General features: G+C 43.8%; 1 protein-coding gene across 1 annotated transcript in view; it reads left to right on the top strand.

Annotated features, from left to right (window-relative positions):
- cp (ceruloplasmin) overlaps positions 1-15,435 on the top strand; it is a 63,296-nt gene extending 47,861 nt beyond the window's left edge. The window contains exons 15-19 of the mRNA XM_073041575.1: positions 4,323-4,429; positions 6,910-7,132; positions 8,842-8,981; positions 9,544-9,706; positions 15,160-15,435. Coding sequence (XP_072897676.1) covers positions 4,323-4,429; positions 6,910-7,132; positions 8,842-8,981; positions 9,544-9,706; positions 15,160-15,203 — 677 coding nt within the window. The 3' untranslated portion in view covers positions 15,204-15,435. The remainder of the gene's footprint in view (positions 1-4,322; positions 4,430-6,909; positions 7,133-8,841; positions 8,982-9,543; positions 9,707-15,159) is intronic.
- The last annotated feature ends 7,131 nt before the right edge of the window (positions 15,436-22,566 follow it).

Here is a 22,566-nt window from a genome sequence, read left to right as displayed (position 1 = left end):
GCCACAATGTACACTCAGAGGAATTAAAAGCAGCATTGGTTCTGACTCAATGTTCATTCTCTAAGGTGCTGAAACATGGTTGGTAATTCCAGCTGACGACAAGAGTATTAAATTAAAAACCAGCTTGCTGTGTTCGAAGAACAGGGTTGTTTTCTCAGGTGTGACAGAGGCTGAGGGTGACACAACTTCATAAAATTATGAAAGGTATAAATGGAGTAAGTCAACTGGTCTCTTTACCCCAGGGTCAATATGTCCAATACTAAAGAGCATGCACTTATGGTGAGAGGGGGAAAGGGCCTGTGTCCGAGGGCAAGGAATGACCCGAGGTTTGGAAGATTTAAGCGCTGGGTGAGATTGAAAAGGTTGGGGCCGGAGAATTGTGATGGGCCGGTTCAGCTTGCTGCTCCATGAGGTTTACTCACGTCTGCGCTGAATTGAGGCTATGGCCTGCAATGAATGTGCCTCTGAATCAGCTGGTTGTCGCCTTCGTGTCTGTGGACTCACTTTTGTAAACTTCAGTTCTGATTGCTGTTTGCTTACTTTTATTGTCTGAACAATTTGGTTCTTTCTCTCTCTGCACACTGGGTGTTCAACGGTCTTCTGTCTTTAACCGGTTCTATTGGGTGTAAATGTTTTGTGGCTGCCAGTACGGAGATGAATCTGAAGGTTGTTATAGTATCTATACTTAGATAATAAATGTACTTTGAACTTTAAACTTTGGAGAGGTGCAGGGCAAGTCTTTTTACAGAGTGGTGTGTGGCAGGAAAGGGCTATCAGGGTTAGTGGTGAAGTCATGGTGTTTAAGCGGATTTGGAAAACGTAGGGAATGGAAGGATATGGACATTGAGCAGACAGAAGGGACTAGTTTAGTTAGACATCATTGTCTCAACATCCTTTACTGAACGGACAGTTCCTGTGCTGTACTGCTCTGTGTTCTATGAGTTATGTTTTGTTTGTGTTCCAATTGATTCTAACTGTGCTCCATGTTCAATGTTTAGTTCTACGTGTTATGCTCTGCTCTATGTTCTACATGTCAGGGAGTGTTCTTACAGCGGATTCTCCATAAGGGCAGACAAGGGTGGCATGGTAATGTACTGGCTAACACAACTCTTTACAGTACAGGCGACCTGGGTTCAATTCCTGCCGCTGCTTGTAAGGAGTTTGTACGTTTTCCCCGTGACCGCATGGGTTTCCTCCGGGTGCCCCGGTCTCCTCCCACAGTTCAGAGACGTACCAGTTGGTAGGTTAATTGGTCATTGTAAATTGTCCCGTGATTAGGCTCGGATTAAGTCGGGGGATTGCTGGGTAGCTCAGCTCGAGGGGCTGGAAGGGCCTATCCCGAGCCATAGCCCAATAACTAAATATAAAGTTCTACGCTAACCAAGAACACAGAGAACAATTGGTCACAAGACACAAATCTTCAAGCGGTGTCAAACCCATTACACATGACATGTCGTTTGCTGGTTTAGCTGCTGGTTTTCCTCACCTCCCGGCACATGGTTCCTCTCAACTTCAGCAGACGTTGGCTGCTGTAAAGGAGTACAATTGGTGACCAAGTAGATTCAATGGATCAGAATTTTGGAATTCTCTACCTAACACTTTGTAGGAAGCCAACCATCAGCGTAGAGCAATAAATGGCGACCACCACAATCCTGAAGAAGAATCTCAGCCCAAAGCGTCAACTGTTTATTATTCTCCATAAATGCTGCCTGACCTGCTGAGTTCCTCCAGCATTTCATGGGTGTTACTCTACACAGCACAAGGTGAACGTTCTGAGAAGGGTTTAATACTTCAATGACGCATGTTCTGAATCAAAGAGCCATAAAGATATACATATGGAAAGAAGACCAGTGACTCACCGACCATCATTTATCCATTTCAAAGGTTTCAAGGGTTTCAATAGGTACATTTAATGTCAGGGGAATGTATACAACATACATCCGGAAATTCTTTTTCTTTGCAACCATCCACAAAAACAGAGTGCCCCAAAGAATGAATGACAGTTAAATGTTAGAATCCCAAAGCCCTCCCAGCTCCCCCTCCCATGCATAAGCAGCAGCAAAGCAATGACCCCCCCACTAGCAAAAAAAATGCATTGACCCCCCCCCCCCCCCCCACCAAGTGGCCAAGCATGCTGCAAAGTATCAATAAAGACACAGACTAGCAGTACCCCAAAGACTACTCACTCACCCGGTAATTCGACACACCACAGGCTCTCTCTCTCTCTCTCCCTAATAAGGGCAAAAGAGGTGTCCCCATTTCATAGCGAAAGGGGAGAAATGATAAACAACTTGCTGATTTATGATGTTAACAGTCCGTTGTTTCACTTTTTCTGAGCTCTGTGCCCAAAGAACTCGGGTCTCTGGGCACACAGCTAGCAACCAGCTTGCTGCTTTCAATCTTCTGTGTACTCCCGCAACACACCAGTTTCCTGCGGAGGCACCAACTTCGAGTCTGCTCACCTCCAGAGCCACAAAATCCCAGAACCCTGAAGACACACTAGTCTTCTAGGCCGTGTCCTTGGTATATCGAATAGCGGCCAGTCCTGAAACCCTGAAAGCAGGTCCCATTCCCACAAAGAACCGTAGTCAGTGTGTAACTCCATGTCAAGGTCTTCAAAAGAACCCTGAAAGGGAAAAATAACGATATTAAAGATAGAAATAGAGCTGTTTCCAAAGTTACAAGCAAGGGAGTCGCCGTTAGGCACCATCATCCTTCTAAGCACTTACACAAATCTTACATTAATCTCCTAACACTCATCAATTCCTCCCAGATTCCTCCACTCACCTACACACGAGGCAATTCACTGTGGCTAATTAACCCGCCCACCCGCATATCTTTGCGAAGAGGGAGGAACCGACAAGGTCACAAGAAAAACGTGTAAACTTCCCACACACAGCATCAGAAGGCCAAGATTGAACCGAGGTCTCTGGCATTGTGAGGTCTCTGGTTTAACTTAGGTCAAAAGTCGCTTGTTAAATAGAACAGGCAACACGAGTGAATCTGCAGATGCTGGAAATAAATAAAAACACAAAAGGCTGGCAGAACTCAGCAGGCCAGACAGCGTCTATGGGAGGAGGTAGTGACGACGTTTCGGGCTGAAACCCTTCATCAGGAGGGTCCTGATGAAGGGTTTTGACCCGAAACATCGTCACTACCTCCTCCCATAGACGCTGTCTGGCCTGTTGAGTTCTGCCAGCCTTTTGTGTTTTTGTTAAATAGAACACTTCAATTCCATCCCTATCTGTGATAAAGCATTTTATGGGGCTTATTCTTCCTCAATATTAAGGGCAGCTTTCCCAAAATTACCTATAGAGCTCCCGTGATGACATCATGGACAGTGCACTGTTTAAAATGGGGCAAGAGAATGTCAGTAAGACAAAAGAGCTGATTGTGGACTTCAGGAAGGGTAAGATGAAGGAACACATGTCAATCCTCTTAGAGGGATCGGAAGTGGAGAGAGTGAGCAGTTTCAAGTTCCTGGCTGTCAAGATCTCTAAGGATCCCAACATATCAACGTAGTTATAAAGACAGCAAGACAGTATCTATACTTCATTAGGAGTCTGAAGAGATTTGGCATGTCAACAAATACACTCAAAAACTTCTATAGTTGTACCATGGAGAGCATTCTGACAGGCTGCACCACTGTCTGGTATGGAGGGGCTACTGCACAGGAGCGAAAGGAGCTGCAGAAGGTTGTAAATCTAGTCATTTCCATCTTGGGCACTAGCCTACAAAGTACCCAAGACATCTTCAAGATGTGGTGTCTCAGAAAGGCAGTGTCCATTATCAAGGACCTCCAGCATCCAGAACATGCCCTTTTCTCACTGTTACCATCAGGTAGGAGGTACAGAAGCCTAAGGGCACACACTCAGCGATTCAGGAACAGCTTCTTCCCCTCTGCCATCCAATTCCTAAATGGACATTGAACCCTTGAACACTACCTCACTTTATTAATATTTATTATTTCTGTTTTTGCACAGTTTTTAATCTATTTAATATATGTATACTGTAATTGATTTACTTATTTTTTATTATTATTATTTTATTTTGTGTTCTTTTGCTACTATATTATGTATCGCATTGAGCTGCTGCTGCTAAGTTAACAAATTTCACGACACATGCCGGTGATAATAAACCTGATTCTGATTCTGATTCTGAAAGGGAGGAGCCCAAGCTAGAAGAATATGTGGCTGGCTGAGGCCAGAACTAGCAATCGTACTGACAAAGAACCAGTTGGAAGCGTGAAATTTGATTCACTGAAGTATTAATACACACCTCACAGGTGAAACAGTGTCTGATTAAATGTAACTTACTTGCAGGTGAGTCGGAAACGTATACGTGGAAGATTCCTGATCGATCAGGTCCCGAGGAAAAGGAATCTCGATGCATTACCTGGGCGTATTACTCAACTGTGGATCCAATTAAGGTACAGTGAGAGTATATAAATTAAACTGACCAGTGGGAATTGTCTATTTGAAGTGATTTCTTTGACTCGACAGGTTTGTCTTTCGTCACTCCTTATTGATAAGGGGTGTGGCTACAATTTTTTATCCCTTCACCAGAAATTCAAACTTAGCTCCTTCATTAATCATCAGCATAGGTTTTTAAAACCCACTGTGCAAGATCTAGACAAACTCTCTCTCTCCTATTTTCAGCTGTGGTATTACCTCAGTTTTTTTAAGCCACTCCCCTGCTATTCTCTTCCTCATTCCTCAAACGCCATTCTCCATTTGCCACTGTCATTTTCTCTCTACACCTTTATCCCTTATTTGTATCCAATCACAATCTTCCTCGGCCCACACTCCGACATTCCTCAAAGCTGGCTTTACCCTAAAACTGTGTTTGGTCACAATTTCCTGTGTTTAATGTCTCAATGTCGGATGTATGCGCTGAGTTCTTTTTTTTTGGAATTATACTGACAGAAAAAATATTTGGAGTGATGACTGGGACAGAGAGTGAAAGACTTGAGAGGTAGCATTATATTCAGCTGAAAGTTTTTTTTCATTGGAAAGGCAAGGCAAGAATTTTTTGCCCATCCCTAGTTATCCAAAGAAACTATTGGTGAGTTCTCTCCTTACACCACTGCCATCCTACTGGTGCAGGTGTTCTGCTCAGTGAAGTGTGTGGGGAATTCCAAGAAGTAAACTGAGTGACAATGAAGGAACGATAATATATTTCACAGTTAGGATGGCGTGTGTCTTGGAGGGTGCCCCCTCAGTGGGACTGCTTTGTCATGGATGGTGTCGGGCTTCTTGAGAGCCACTGGAATTGCGCTCGTCCAGGCAAACATGGAGTATTCCGTCACAGCCCAAATAGATAGAGCGACGGCACAAGGGTTTCAGAAAGGTGAGTCATTCACTACAACATTACCAGCACCTGACCTGCTCTTGTAGCCAAGTTTTTATGTGACTGCTCAAGTAGTTTAGGCTGGTCCCTGAATGTGGATGGAACAGCATGTGGTGATGATAGCTAGTTAGTCATCTTCTTCTTGAAGATGATACTTGCCTGGTACAATTGCGCCAATGAGTGTTACCTAACACCCTCATCACCCTTGCTGGATGTTGTTTACACCTTGAATTGGTAAATTGGTCTATTGTTGTCGCGTGTACAGTGCACACTATGCATACAGAATGCACAAAGAAGATTAGCTTTATTTGTCACCTGTACATTGAAACATACAAGGGAATGCGTTGCTTGTGTCTGAGGATGTCTTCCAGCACCAACACAGCATGCCCACATCTTACTAACCAGTACATGTTTGGAATGTGAGAGGAAACCAGAGCACCTTAAAGACAGCGTCAGGAATCGAACCCAAGTCACTGGTGTCGTAAAGCGTTATGCAAGCTGCCACGCTAACGTGCTGCCCTGTAAAGTGGTCCAAATGCAGAGGAAGTACAGTGCAGGTAGACAATAAGAAGCAAGGCCACGACGAGGTAGACTGTGAGGTCCAGAGTCCACTTGATCGTACAAGAGCCCATGGTTTTTTTATTCTGTGCATATATTCAGTAATCCAGGATTATAACTGGACTGACTATGGCCTCAACTCTATTTTCCTGCGTGCTTCTTCCAAATGAATGACAACGCCTCAATGCCAAAGCGGTTGTGCATACATCATTTCCTGATGCTGTGTGTTGGTTTCAGTTGGTGACAATCCAGCACTAATGCTCTCTGGGCAGATTTGCCTCGTTTACTCACTCGATGTGTGTCGCAAATTAATTAATGCATTGAAAAATCAATTATTTTTAAATACAATGGTTAAGTACCCTTCCACCTCCTTCAAAGTCTGTGTCAAAGGAAGCAGAGACGTCACAAGGAAATGATCTGCTACACAGTGGGAAGCTATTGTCTGGAACAGTTTGCCTGAACCTGTGGTGGAAACAGAGTCAACAGTAACTTTTGGAAGAGTGCCGGATAAATTTATGAAGGGGAAATATTTAAAAGGCTTTAGGGGAAGAGGACTAGGACAGTTCACTGTTTACCTGCGTTGCGCACCACATGTATTTGAAATTATATTTTATTAACTTATTTGTGATAATGTTTTGTTTCGTGTGCTGTGTGTATTGTGGGTGAACTGTGGTCCAGAGAATCATTGTTTCATTTGGTTGTATGTACTGTTGATGCATTGGTGCTTGCTGCTGCTTGTCCAGGTTGGGGGGGGGTGCTTTGGGGTTCTAACATTTTTCTGTCGTTCATTCTTTTGGAGTTCTGTTTTCCGTGGATGCCCACAAAGTGTTTCAGTGTATACTGTACACATTCTCTGATAATAAACAGAACCATTTGACCCATTTGCACAGTCAGATCACAATAAACTTGAACTTGAACTTAGCAATGGAGTGTGTGTTAGAGCTGGTGCCTCGTGTGCTGTATCATTCTATGACTTACTGATCCATTTCCTTTCTGTCGCAGGACCTCTACAGCGGCCTGATAGGGACCCTGGTGACCTGCCGCAAGAATTTCTTAGAATCAATTGGTTTGAAGAAAGCAGTGTTCAGGGAATTTGCTCTCCTCTTCTTAGTTTTTGATGAGAATGAGTCATGGTACTTGGATGAAAATATTAAAAAATATTGTGTCACGCCGAAACAAGTTAACAAGGAAAATGAGGATTTTATTGAGAGCAACAAAAAACATGGTACGTTCAGGGTGAACACATTATTAGTCCATATTAAAGGGCCAGAGGCTGATACTCATGAGATCTGCAGTAATCCGGAACATCATTCTTCAGATTCACCCTATCCATTCAGTCACGGGCTCCATGGACTTGCAATGTATTTTAATGCCTTGGTTGTTCTGAATGGAAACCTTCAGTGAGTGTTTGAATCTTTACACCAGGTTTTCATGGGTGTTATTATTGGAAAACTAGGAAATCAAAGTAGTGTAGGCCATTTGGCCTTCTGTGGTTCTTCAGAACATAATTCATTCTTGTTACGGATTCCCTCAATGTGAAGCTTCTGTGTAGAACTGCTTTGCACAGCTCTGGATATGTGCTTTATGAGTTAAAACATGAAACTTTGGAATATGACCTTTTAATTCCCAATGAGAGTTTCTGACTTCAGGCTCCTACACTGGGTATTAATTAATTTATTTAGTAGAATGCAGAATAGGTCCTTCCAACCGTTCGAACCACATTGCCCAGCAATCCTCCAACTTAATTCTAGCCTGATCATTGGCCAATTTACAATGACCAACTAATCTACCAACCGGTACATCTTTGGACTGTGGGAAGAAATCGAAGCACCCGGAGGAAGCCAGATAGTCATAGGCAGTGGTGGGAATTTACCCCTGGTTGCCTGTGCTATAAAGTGTTGTGTTAACCACTATGCTACTGCGATGCATCTGATCAGGGGAGCATGTGAGCCCAAGAGTTTAGACTTGTCTGAGACCTACAGTTTACTTGGTTTACTGAGCTCCGTCCAATGATATAGAGTTGGATAGCTTGGAAACAGGACATTCGGCTCAACCGGTCCATGCTAATCAAGATTTCAGACTAAGCTACTCCCATATGACCACGTTGGCCTATACCTCTCTAAACCATGATGTACCAGAGACTCTGGTCCAGTTCGCTGTGTTCCCAAAGATAGAAACTTCTGAACCATTCTTAATAGAGCCAGTTAGAGTCTCTGCCACATGACCCCTTCCACCACCTCCAATATTAGGGTAGAGCTCTGCAATTTACCCTTGCAAAGCCACACTGTGATGCTATATTGCCCCCATCCACAACTGGAGTCTTGTTACAAAAGGTCTTTGCAACCTTTGTGTTTTATTACATCAATGTATTTTTTTTATTATCAGCTCGAATTGGTTTTGTTTTTAAATTTTTGTCTACTGACGTAATAGTGTGGCATTAAATGTCACTCAAACTAACAAGCCACTTCTCTTCGCAGAAAGGCCCAATGAGCAGAGGACACAGATTAAAGGGAATGATTCGGTAAATTAGAGAGAAGTTGAAAAATGTATTTTGACCCAAGGTGCAGCAGGGTCCGGGATGAATTGGCTGAAAAAGATGGCAAGCAGGAAGAGCAATTCACATCACGGTTAAAAGGTTCTGGACAGACATTTGCTGTGGTGCAACCCTACGTGGCCACGAGCTCAGAAATGGGAATAACCTTTCTGTTTTGTGTAGGGTGGACATGAAAGGAAAAGTGGCCTTCTTTGTGTCACACGTTTGTAGGATTCTTGGCTTATCATTTGCAGAACTAAACATATGGATTAGAGAAGATTGCCACTGTATAAGGGCTTCTTACTGAGTCCTGGTTCAGATAATGTAGCCTATATAGTCACAGCACACTTTATACTAAAACCTGCTATGAACTTGATCTACTTTTTCCTTTACTATTCCAGCTATTAATGGGAGACTCTATGGAAACTTGAAGGGGCTGGATATGTATGCTGGTGAAACTGTGCTTTGGTATCTCACTGGGATGGGCAATGAAGTGGACATGCACACTGTTCATTTCCATGGCCACAGCTTTGAGTATAAGGTATGCTTTATTATTTCTGGTCTCAGCTGAAATATCAACTGTTCACTTCCCTCCACAGGTGCTGACTGACCCATTTGTTCTTCCAGCTCTTGTGTCTCCTTATTTCACTGTGTTCAATGCAGCACATACTGTAAGGACGTGCCTTGCATCTGGCCCCTCAAATTAATATTAGAGAAAAGTGGTGTAAGAAATGCAACCAGCAATGTTCAGATTGGGTTGTAAACTGAGCGAGTATGTAGGTATAGGTAAGTGGATGGCAGTTTTAAAATTTTATTTAAGCCAGCTTTCAAAATTTTCAGAAATATAAAAATAAATGCAAAGACTTTTGCCAGTACACTCGTACCTGAAAGCTCTCAGGGTCCCCGGACCCACTATCTGACACCCAGCCAGCGACCCTAGACCATTCCAGCAGCTAAGGAAGGTTATCAGGATTTAAGCCTTTTGCTTGCTGGGCCAAATTACACAAGCCTTTGACCTGGAACGCACTTTACATTTCGTCATAGTTTCTGAATCAGTGCATTGGAAAGCATTTCTGGATATATCCATGGTTGTTTTCACACAGGTGAATGGAGTACACCATGGAGATGTTTACGATCTCTTCCCAGGAACCTTCCAAACTGTGGAGATGTACCCGGAACGCCCTGGAACTTGGCTTCTCCACTGCCATGTAACAGATCACATACACGCTGGCATGGAAACGACATACACTGTCCACAAGAAACCAGGTAAAAGGCAAACAGGATTGCAAGACCATAGTCCGAAACCAAGTGTATCCAATAAGATGAATGCAGTGTTAATTCTTTGCAAACTATAACATTCATGTCTGCAAGGATAAGAGCTATCAAATTATTATAGCTACAAAGTGCCACATTGACACATGGAACATAACAGCACAGTATAGTACAGGCCTTTTGGCCCAGGATGAAGTGCCTACTCTAAGATCAATCTAACCCTTCCCTCCTACATAGCTCTTCTTTTTTCATTCATTCATGTGCCCATCTAAGAGTTTCTTAAATGCCTCTAATGTATCTGGCTCTACCACCACCCCTGATAGGGTGTTCAGCACACTCACCAGTCTCTGAGCAAAAAACTTACTGCTGATCTCTCTCCTATAGTTTCCTCCAATCACCTTAAAATCATGCTCCCCTTATATTAGCAATTTCTGCCCCGGGAGAAGGACTCTGACTGTCCACTCGATCTATGCCTCTTATTATCTTGCAAATTCTATCAAATTACTGTCATCCACCTTTGCACACTTACTTCCCCAATAATCTTTTATCCTTCCTGCCAATGCCAGTGTGTCTCCTAACACTCGCCCACGTTTCCTAACTACTTTGCAATATCCACATCCACAGAGTTTCTGTGTGGGGTTGTGTTATGGCCCATTTGGTCAAAACAAAGCCAATTTACTATTTACAATGAAACGGTCTGAGTAGGAGATGCACAGAATTATCCGAAGCTCTGCAACCCGTGTCCTAACTTATAACAGGGCACATTCACCAATGCATGCTGATCCACGTTGTTCCCAGTTTCTATAACCACCTCCCCCTCCATTCCCTTGCCCCTCCCTAGCGCTGTAATCTCCTCCTTGCTTCTAATTACAATCACTCATGCTCAAGGTTTGCCCCACCATTACTAGTGGCTACACCTTCAGTTGTCAAAGCAGAAGGAATTCCCCCAAATGTTTCTAACTCATTAACCCTCTTTCCTCCTTCAAAGTCCTCCTTACTTCAGAACTCTGGCTAAAGTTTCAGTAATCTGCCTTGCTATATCTTTAAGTAACACAGTAACAACACCTCTGTTTGATGATTCTCCAATTGGAGATGTTATTGCCTCTTCAGAGAGCCTATTTTAATGTCCTCTTTGGCCACTGTCAGCCACCCCCACCCCCCAATGAATAACCTTAAAAGTCTTTTTTTTGTGTGCCATACTCTGCCAGAGCCTCAGCAACCACTTTTTTTTTCAAGTTGTTTTCTTGGAGGAAAGATTCTGTGAGTGGTCCCCCACGTCCTTCTCACAGTGCAGTGTTTTTTTTTACGAGGCCGAGTTGCAAGCTCGACACTCAACCCGGCACGGATGGAAAGCATGTCCGGGAGCGGCCCAACTGGGTTCGAACTCAGGAACCTTCGCTCCGGAGTCCGGCGCTGATGTCACTGCGCCACCAGCCAGACTTCTTAAAAGTCCGAGGCATTTAATTTAGTTTGATTTTAATTTGGAGGCAACAATGGAATTTTCTCCTTCCTTTGTCATCCTTAGACACTCCTCTGCGTTGCAGGACAAGTAGACGAGAGGAATTTTTCAGTCATATCTCCCTACTTGGTTGACTTTGATGAGTTGGTCTGATTCCATGCTGAATGGCTCTTTGGCAGAGGAGGAGGCTATTTGGTCCATTGACTCTAAACTAGCACTCAGTGCAATCTCAGTTTTCCCACTTATTTCCTTAATATTCTATTTGCCTTTCCACCAATCCCACTACTCTCCCAACACTCACTCACACTAGGTGCAGCTTACAGTAGCCAATTAAACTGTCAGCCCATCTTTGATATTTATGTAACCCCCTGGGTCGCCTCAGGCTCGCTCAGCTCATTCTCGTCTGGGGGGAGCAGCCTTCGGCCCCGCCAAACTGGGTAATCAGCTGGTGTGGATGCTGTGTGATGTCCCCGCCTCGCCCAAAAACAGACAGCACACCATATGCGATTAAATGAGTACAATTTATAAAGGTTACTATAACTAAGTGATTAATAACGATACAGTAAATATGAAGGAAAAAAAATAAAGAAAAGGCGCCAAACTTATCAAAGTCCAAACCACTTCGTGCACAACCGTTGGAGCTCAATTAACTGAAGTCTTCTGGCCACCATTTGATCCCCTCCGAACTCCTTGACTCGCAGCTCAGGACCACCTGAAGTGGTCAACCCAACACATCTATCTTCATCTCCTCTCCTCGGGGTACCTCCTGGCTTCGGACAACCGCCCTTGGGGTCCGTTCCTCGCCCAGTTTACAGCATCGCGTCCTCTCTCTCTCACCCCCTCGCACCGATCTCTCCAAAAGCCCGCCAACAATAGCTTACAGACTCAGAAGAAAGAACAACATTAATCCCAATTGGTTAACGAAGGAATACAATTCTCGTTATCAGTAAATTTTAACCCAAACAAACTTCCAGCACTCTCTCGCAACAAAGAAGCATTCCTACTTTTAACAAAATAAAGAAGCCATTTTGATCAACATACGCAGTAACAAAGAAAAAGAAGAAACCCCCTTTACATTTATTTTATTTATTGAAATACAGTGCGGAATAGGCCCCCCCCCCAGCCCTCCAAACTGTGCCGCACCGTGCCGCCCAGCAACCCCTGATTTAACCCTAGTCTAATTTATAATGACCAATTAACCTGCCAACTGGTGCATCTTTGGACTGTGGGAGGAAACTGGAGCACTCGGAGGAAACCCACGTGGTCACGGGGAGAACGCACAAACTCCTTACAGACAGCAGCTGGAATTGAACTTAGGGCACCGGATGGAATGAAACTACAAGGTCACAGGAAGAATGGACAACAAGTGAGGCCTCAGTCTTCACAACCCTGTGGGGCAAGAAATTCACCCCATCTATATATAATAATAATATATACATTTTCTCATTCTAGGTAATATGTAAATAACTGCGCAGTGGCACAATGGGTAGTGCTGGTACCTGACAACACCAGTGACCTGGGTTCAATCCCGGAAACTGGGTGCTGTCCTAAAATGCTGGAGGAACTCAGCAGGTCAGGCAGCATCTATGGAGCGGGATAAACATATGATGTTTCGGGCCGAAACGTCACCTGTTTATTCCCCTGCCTAGATGCTGCCTGACCTGCTGAATTCCTCCGGCATATTGTGTGTGTTGCTCTGGATTTCCAGCATCTGCAGAATATCTGGTGTTTATAAATGGGTGCTACCCAGGAGCACAGGAGAGTAATTTAGTGGATGTACACCACTGCCAGGAATTGTTTGATTTGGATGCCGGTTTCAAAATATCTGAGAAAGTCGCTACCCACATATAACAGAGAAGTGACTCGAAAGATGATGCCCAATGTCCCCTTGGGGAGGAAACACACCATGCTTCCTTGGCCTAGCCAATACTGACTCCTCTCCTACATCAGGCATTGAACTCCCCGCTGGTGTGACCTAGCAAGCCACACAGTTGAAGGAGCTGACCCACCACCACACACACTGGGCAGCTGGAGATGGGAGGAAGTGCCCACCTTGCCAGTGATGGTCACACTCAGACGAAACAAAATCAATTATCTGCTTAGACTCCAAAGAACACAAATAGTCCAGGGTCTTGGACTTATTTTTTTTTGCATGACTATCTTTTTTTTGCTCGCTACTTTGCATCTTGGCCCTGGAGGAACATTGTCTCATTCGGCTATATTCGTGCATAGTTGAATGATAAATAAACTTGAATTTGAATTAGTAGAGGGTCAATTAGTTCCTCAGTCAATATAAACAAGGCTGACCTATCCCAGACATTACCTCCTGTGCCAGTTTCTTATGCTATCAATTACTTGGATTACATTTTCATTTTTAGTATCTTTTTATTGATACATAATCATCAACAGCTATAAAATGATACAGAACTTTAACAGGTTAATATGCATACAATTAATAAAGCTGAAGAAAATCAATTACTTGGATTACCAAGTCCTATGAGAATGTCCTGATGATCTCACATCCATAACCTCCTAAAACAGGGAATTCCAGAGATTTGTCGCCCTCTGCCAGAAGCTAATGGTGATACTTTGAGACCAGGTTTGCGAGCAGCTGACAATGCATTGGTAAACTAGGCAGCGTCTTGATGGATTGACATTTGAGGTAAATAAAAGGATACCCAGAGACTTAAAAGAAACTTTAAGAACATTAGAAAGGGTGCAGAGGAGATTTACAAGGATGTTGCCTGGATTGGGGAGCACGCCTTATGAGAATAGGTTGAGTGAACTCGGCCTTTTCTCCTTGGAGCGACGGAGGATGAGAGGTGACCTGATAGAGGTGTATAAGATGATGAGAGGCATTGATCGTGTGGATAGTCAGAGGTTTTTTCCCCGGGGCTGAAATGGTTGCCACAAGAGGACACAGGTTTAAGGTGCTGGGGAGTAGGTACAGAGGAGATGTCAGGGGTAAGTTTTTTACTCAAGAGTGGTGAGTGCGTGGAATGGGCTGCCGGCAACAGTGGTGGAGGCGGATACGATAGGGTCTTTTAAGAGACTTTTGGGTAGGTACATGGAGCTTAGTAAAATAGAGGGCTATAGGTAAGCCTAGTCATTTCTAAGGTAGGGACATGTTCGGCACAACTTCGTGGGCTGAAGGGCCTGTATTGTGCTGTAGGTTTTCTATGTTTCTATTAGCAAGAGTAGGCCATTCAGTCACGAGTGCCTTCTATACCATTCAATGATTGTTGCCCATCGTGTATCTCAGCACCACTTCCCTACACTGACCCCATATCCCCTCTTATTTTCTTTAATATCCAAACTCTATTGACCTCTTCCTCAAATATGCTGTCACTGAGCCTCTAGTTCCTTTCAGATAGAGAGCTCATAAGATTCACTACCCTCCCATTTCTTGGCTGAACGACAACAAATTTTTTTGCAGTTTGTGTGCATCCATTACCCCATTTTTTTTGCAAGTGCATAACATGTGGCAGATCTTTCATTCCAGAGCAAGCTCACTGGCCCCTACTTCTTCACAAGCAGCCAGGAATATTTAAATTCAATCAGTCCCTCAGTCTGCCCCCTCAGTCAATGTAAACACGGCTGAGCTACGCCAGACATTACACATTACAGATTCACAGCACATATCGGTGCAAGAACCTTTAAGTGGCAGCAACCTATCTTGCTGAAGCTTTTAACCCATTGATGAGAAGGTCCATCGTTATTTATGTGTTACTATGCCCTCGTTTATTACTGTCACATGTACTAAGTTACAGTGGGAAAACTGTATTGCATGCCATCCGTACAGATCATTTCATCATATTAGTATTTTGAGGTAGTACAAAGGCAAATCAATAACAGAATATAGTGTTACGATTATACTAGACGTAATGAATAGATATGCAAAGCACAGCTTACCCTGAGTTACCTTGCCCTCATTTAAACATTCTTCACTGACTTATTATCAAATATTAATTTTCTCTCACCCATCTAGAGGAAGAGAGTGGCTTTTCCAAGCTCAAGAAGGCTTTTGGTTGAGGTTCTTCTAATTGTGACCAGCTGAAGACTGTACAGATAACTAATTCCTGCTCGTGATACCTTCAACTGTGGCAGCACCTCGCGCGAAGGCTTGTTTAATTGGAAATGCTATGGAAATTTCACATGGACTGGCATGACCCCTGTGCCACTACGTGCCTAATGACATGTTAAGCTCACTCATTTCTGTTTATTACTGTATTTACACAATAAATATAAAACATTTACTCCCGGACAGTTGGGTAAAGTGTGTGTGCTACTGATGGTGTTATTCTCAACCAAAGCACTTGAACCACAGTAACGTGGGAAGAAACATACACTCACCGGCCACTTCCTGATTCTAATAAAGTGGCCACTGAGTGGCAGTTCATGTTCTTCTGCTGCTATAGCCCATCCATATCAAGGCTCAATGTTTGGTGTGTTCAGAGATGCTCTTTTGCACACCACTGTTGTAATGTGGTTATTTGAGTTACTGTCGCCTTCCTGTCGGCTTGAACCAGTCTGGCCGTTCTCCTCTGACCCCTCTCATTAGCAAGGCATTTTTGCTCCTGAGAACTACCACTCACTAGATGTTAATAAAAACACAAAATGCTGGCAGAACTCAGCAGGCCAGACAGCATCTATGGGGGGAGGTAGTGACGACGTTTCGGGCCGAAACCCTTCATCAGGAGTGTTTTGATAGATCACTAGATGTTTTTGTTTTGTTTTCACACCATTCTCTGCAACCTCTAGAGACTGTTATCCCAGGAGGTCAGCAGTTTCTGAGATACTCAAGCCACCCCATCTGGCACCAACAATCATGCCACGATCAAAACCACTTCAATTAGATGTCATCCCCATTCTGACGTTTGGCTTGAACAACAGCTGAACTCCATGGCCATGTCTGCATGCTCTTATGGATTGATAGCTGCCACGTGTTTGACTGATTAGTTATGTGGGTTAATGAACAAGTGTACTTAATAAAGTGACCACTGAGTGTAGACGGGTCATATTGATGTAGTTTCTTTCTCCATGGGTGCCACCTGATTTGCCAAGCATATCCAGCATTGTTTTTCTTTGGGATATATATATATATATATATAACCACAGCATATTATAGAAGCAAGGGATATACAAAATGGTTGCCATGGGTCTAAGTCAGAGCACGGCATTGCCGTCACCTGGGCAGGGAAGGTGTAGGGTGCTACTACAGCATGGTCCTCTGGAAAAGGATCAGAATCTAAATGAGAAACCCCAATAAAGGCATCTAATCTTTGAATTATTATTCAGTGAGATGAGATGGAGACACACCATGGTGCCTCCAAACATTGACATCAATCATTAAGGACTCCAACCTCCCAGGACATGCTCTTTTCTCATTGCTGCCATCAGAGAGGAGGTAGAGGAGCCCAAAGACACACACTCAACATTTTAGGAACAGCTTCTTCTCCTCTGCCATTAGTTTTCTGAATGGACAATGAACCCATGGACACTTCCTCACTCTTTATGCACCACTTATTTAATCAGATATTTAATTTGATAATAATATATTTATAGTATATTTTATGTATTGTACAGTACTGCTGCCATGAAACAATTGAACTGAATTGACTTTGTTTCTTACATCCTTTGCATACATGAGTAAAAATCTTTATGTTACATCTCCGTCTGAATGTGCAATGTTCAAATTATAGTAATTTGTAATAAATAGTATGTGTGTGTGTGGGCCTCCGTTAGTCTCGATAGACCATGGATTTGTGCCTTGGAAAGTTTCCAGGGCGCAAGCCTGGGTAAGGTTTTTTTTAAAGACCGGCAGTTGCCCAAACTGCAAGTCTCCCCTCTCCACGCCACTGATGTTGTCCAAGGGAAGGGTGTTAGGACCAGTACAGCTTGGCACTGGTGTCATTGCAGAGCAATGTGTGGTTAAGTGCCTTGCTCAAGGACACACACACAGCCTCAGCCAAGGCTCGAACTAGCGACCTTCAGATCACTAGACGAACGCCTTAACCACTTGCGCCAACAAATAGTATGTACAGTAAGATACACAACAAAACCATCAATATAGCTTAGAAATACAATTGTGCCAGTGTGAAGTCAGTCTGATGGCCTGGTGGAAGAAACTGTCCTGTAGCTTGTTGGTCCCGGCTTTTATGCTGCCGTACCATTCACCGGACGGTCGCAGCTGGAACAGTTCCTGGTTAAGGTGATTCGGGTCCCCGATGATTCTTCGGGCCCTTTTTACGCACCTGTCACTGTAAATGTCCTGAATAGTGGGAAGGTCACATCTACAGATGCACTGGGCTGTCCGCACCACTCTCTGCAGAGTCCTGCAATTGAAGGAAGTACAGTTCCGGTACCAGGCAGTGATGTAGCCAGTCAGGATGCTCTCAGTTGTGCCCCTGTAGAAAGTCTTTAGGATTTGGGGACTCATGCCGAACTTCTCCAGCTGTCTGAGGTGAAGGAGGCGCTGTGATAGTGCACTTGATTCTGATGTCAAACTAAACCTATTTGGCTGCACGTGATCCACATCCCTCCATTTTCTGCATGTCCATGTGCCTGTGTCAATGCTTCTTACGCACCAATACTGTGTACACTTCCACCATCAGCCCTGGAATCACAAGGATCATGCTAGTGCGATTAAAGGCTACACTCCCAGGGCAAACCAGAGGCCACGGCTGACTGCCGAGCTTCGTGCACTGCTCAGGGATCTAGATGCTGCTTCAGACAGGCGGATTAGACAGAGTAGGGGTGGTAGGGATGTTTCTCATGGTGGGGAGTCTAGGACAAGAGGGCACAGCCTCAGGATAGAAGGGTGCCTTTCAAAACAGAGATGCAGAGAAATTTCTTTAGCCAATCGGTGGTGAATTTGTGGAATTTGTTGCCACATGCAGCTGTGGAGGTCAGGTCATTGGGTGTATTTAAGGCAGAAATTGATAGGTTCTTGATCGGACACAGCATCAAAGGTTACGGGGAGAAGGCCAGGAATTAGGGTTGAGGATGAGATAGAAAAAAGGATCAGCCATGATTGAATGGCAGAGCAGACTCGATGGGCCAGAAGGCCTAATTCTGCTCCTATGTCTTATGGACTGGACGACTCTAAGGTCAACAAGAGCCGCATTCTCACATGCCATAAGGAAGGAAAAGTGAGAATACTCACAGAAAATTCACAGGCACTTTTGTGACACCAAGGGCACAGGACACATGAGGCAAGGCCTACAAACAATAACCGAGCAGGTCCACCCCTTTCTGATAAACTGCACGATTTGATGCATTGAACGGTGTGAAATCGAGAAAAGCCCCGTGTCCCTGAGGAACAGGCACCGTGTCTGACTGTAGCTAAGGTGAGGAGCACCCTAGCCAGGGTAAAGCCGTGCAAAGCTGTGGGGAGTACAACAGGTACCTGGTTAGATGCTGAGCGACTGTGTGACCCAGCTATAGAGGTCTCAATGGATATCTTTTGTATCTCTTTAAGACAGTCCACTGCCCTTGCAGGCTTCAAGGCAGCCACCATTATTCCAGTGCCCAAGAAAGCGACAATAACTGTCCCTGAACAATTACCACCCCCCACCAGCGGCACTGACTTCAACAATCATGAAGTGCTTTGAGCAGATAATAATGGGTGGTATAAATTCCCACATTCCTGTGACATAGGACCCTTTCCAGTTCGTCTACCATTCAAACCAGTCCATTGATGATGCTATAGCCACAGCCCTCCACCCCTGTCTGTCTGATCCTGAAGACAGTACCTCATACACCAGGATGTTGTTCATCAACTCCAGTTTGGCATTTAACATGGTCATTTCCCAGAGACCTCTGAGGGGTGTCTCAGGACCCTTATCTCTAACTGGATCTTGGATTTCCAGATGGAAAGACCCCGATCAATCTGAGTTGGCAGCAACATCTCAACTGCATCATGCTGAGCTCTGGTGCCTCCCAGGGCTGAGTGCTCAGCTCCCTGCTCTTCACACTGAGTGCACTGCCAGTTCCAGCTCAAACTGCATCAAGTTCGCTGATGGCATTGGTGTAGGAAGGAGGGCATAAGATTTTAGGATCGTTGGGCTCTCTTCCAGGGAAGGAGGGACTTGTACAGAAGAGACAGTTTGCACCTGAACTGGAAGGGGACTAGTATCGTAGAGGGAAGGTTTGCTGGTGCTGCACGGTGGGGTTTAAACTAGAGTTGCAGGGGGATGGGAACCAGAGTGTCAGAACAGTCAGTGGAGAGGTTGTGGAGACAGGTATTTTTAAGCCCTCGAGACAAAATCAGGAATTAAAAGGTTGAGCATGGTGCGACTAATGTGCCGAGCTACGCATATTTCAATGCAGGTATCATAGGAAAGGCAGATGAGATCAGGGCATGGATCAACTCTTGGAATTATGATATTATAGCCATTACTGAGACTTGGTTGCAGGAGGGGCAGCTCATTTTTCCAGGGTTCCGTTGTTGTAGATGTGACAAAGCAGAAGGGATTAAATGAGGAGGGGTGGCATTACTAGTCAAGGAAAACATTATGGCTTAGTTAGTAGGGGTTCTTTTCTTTCAAAAAAATATTCTTAATAATTGATTTTTTCATATTATTATTGATACATTGCTTAGCTTTGTTAATCAGTTATTTGCTAATTTAATTCTTCATTGTACATGACATATTGACTTGATTACCTTAATGTCTTTTTTTGTTGATCTTCAATAATAATTAATAAAAAGATTTTTTAAAATATTATGGCAGTACTCAGTCAGAACAGACTGGAGAACTAACTTTGTGAGGTGCTGTGGATGGAACTGAAAAATAAGAAAGGTATGACCACATTAATGGGGCTATATTACAGACCACGCAAAAGTCCGTGAGATTCTGAGGGGAAAAAATTGTAGGGAGATCGCAGACTGTTGCAAGAAACGCAAGGTTGTTATAGCAGGTGATCGTAACTTTCCACATGTTGACTGGATGTGGAAACTAGATAGGATAGAGTTTGTCAGATGTATTCAGGAAAATATTCTTATTCAGTACGTAAAAGTCACAACAAAAGAGTGTGTGATGCTTGATCTGCTATTAGGGTTGAATCAGGGCAGATGGCAGGTTTGTGTAAGTGAACACTTTCACCTTGTGATCACAGTGCCACTTGTTTCAAAGTAAATATGCAAAAAGATCGGTCTGGTCCGCGGGTTGAGATTCTAAATTGGAAAAAGGCCAATGTTGATGGCATCAAAAATGATCTGACAGGTGTAGATTAGGATAGGCCCTTTTCCTGCAGAAGTCTACATGGTAAGTGGGAGGCCTTCTCAAAAGTGAAATTTTGAGAGTACTAAGCTTGGATGTGCCTGTCAGAATAAAAGGTAAAGATAACAGGTGTAGGGAACCTTGGCTTTCAAAAGATATTAAGGAAAAAAAAAGGTGCGTTGCAGATATAGACAGCTAGGAACAAATGAGGTGCTTACGGAGTATATGTAATGCAAGAGAACACTTAAGAAAGAAATCAGGAGGGCTAAAAGAAGGCGTGAGATTGCTGTTAACAAACAAGGAGAAGAATCCTGAGGGATTCTACAGATATGTTACGAGCAAAAGGATTGTAAGGGACAAAATTGGTCCTCTGGAAGATCAGAGTGGTAATCTCTGCATGGAGCCAAGAGATCGGAAATGATTTTTTTGCATCTCTATTTACTCAGGAGATGGACACTGATTCCATAGTAGTAAGGTAAATTGGCATCAACTTCATGGACTCTATACAGACCTTACACAGGAGGTGGTATTCACTGTCTTGAGGCAAATTAGGGTGGATATATCCTCAAGGCCAGACAAGGTGTTCCCTTGAACGCTGTGGGAGACAAGTGCAAAAATTGCTGGGGCCCTGGCAGCGATATTTAAATCATCCTTAGCGACAGGTAAAATGCCAGAGGATTGGAGGATAGCCGATGTTGTTCCGCTGTTCAAGAAAGGCTCTGAAAATAAACCAGGAAATTGTAGACCGGTGAGCCTGACTTCAGTAGTGGGAAAGTTATTGGAAGGTATTACAAGGGACCAAATATATGAGTATTTGGATAGAACGTGGACTGATCAAGGATAGTCAGCAAGGCTTCGTATGTGGTAAGCCGTGTCTAACCAATCAGGAAAGTTGATGAAGACAAGTTGGTGGATGTTGTCTACATGACATTCGCCAAGGTCCTGCATGGGAGGTTAGTTAAGAAGGTTCAGTCACTCAGCATTCAAGATGAGGTAGCAAATTGGATTAAACATTGGCCTTGTGGGAGAAGCCAACGAGTAGTAGTAGATGGTTTCCCCTCTGACTGAAGGCCTGTGACTAGAGGTGTGCCACAGGGATCGGTGCTAGGTCTGTTGTTATTTGACAACTGTATCAAAAATCTTGATGATAATGTGGTAAACTGGATCAGCAAGTTGGCAGATGACAGCAAGACTGGGGGGTGTGGTGGACAGTGAAGTAGATATCATACAGTGGGATCTGAACCACCTGGAAAATCAGGCTGAAAGATGACAAATGGAATTCAACACAGGCAAGTGCTAGGAACTGCGGTAGGACCATCCAGGGTAGGTCTTACACAGAGAATGGTAGGGTACTGAGGAGTGCGGTAGAACAAAGGGATCTGGGAATACAGGTCCATAATTCTTTGAAAGTGCTGTCACAGGTTGATAGGAAGGTAAAGAAAGCTTCTGGCATTTTGGCCTTCATAAATCGAAGTATTGAGTACAGGAGGTTAGATGTTGTGTTTGTTTTACAAGACATTGGTGAGGCCTAATTTGGAATATTCTATGCAGTGTTCGTCACCTATCTACAGGAAAGATGCAAATAAGGTTGAAAGAATATAGAGAAAATTTACAATGATGTCACCAGGTCTGGAGGACCTGAGTTATAAGGAAATATTGAATAGGTTAGGACTTTATTCCTTGGAATAAAGTTTTTGTACTGTGTCATGTAACACCATGGTCCTGAAAAAACATCGTCTCATTTTTACTATGTACTGTACCAGCAGTTATGGTTGAAATGACAATAAAAGTGACTTGAAACTTGAATAAAAATGACTTGAAACATAGAAGATATAGAGAGATTATTTAATAGAGGTATACAAAATTATGAGGGCATAGATAGGATAAATTCAAGCAGGCTTTTTCAACTGAGATTGGGTGGGACTGAAACTAGAGGTCATGGGTTAAGGGTGAAAGGTGAAAAGTTTAAGCAGAACATGAGGTGAAACTTCTTCACTCAGAGGGTCAGCAGTGTGGAACGAGCTGCCAGCACAAGTGGCACATGCAAGCTCGATTTCAACGTTTAAGAGAAGTGTTGATGAGAACATTGATGGTAGGGGTATGGAGGGCTATGGTCCCAGTGCAGGCAGATGGGAGTAGGCAGTTTAAAGGGCTTGGTATGGGCTAGGTAGGCT

Source organism: Hemitrygon akajei, chromosome 3 (assembly GCF_048418815.1).
Source record: "Hemitrygon akajei chromosome 3, sHemAka1.3, whole genome shotgun sequence".
NCBI classification, from domain to species: Eukaryota; Metazoa; Chordata; class Chondrichthyes; order Myliobatiformes; family Dasyatidae; genus Hemitrygon; species Hemitrygon akajei.
Note: the sequence above shows the minus strand (reverse complement) of the source record. Positions and strands in the feature narration are given on the sequence as shown.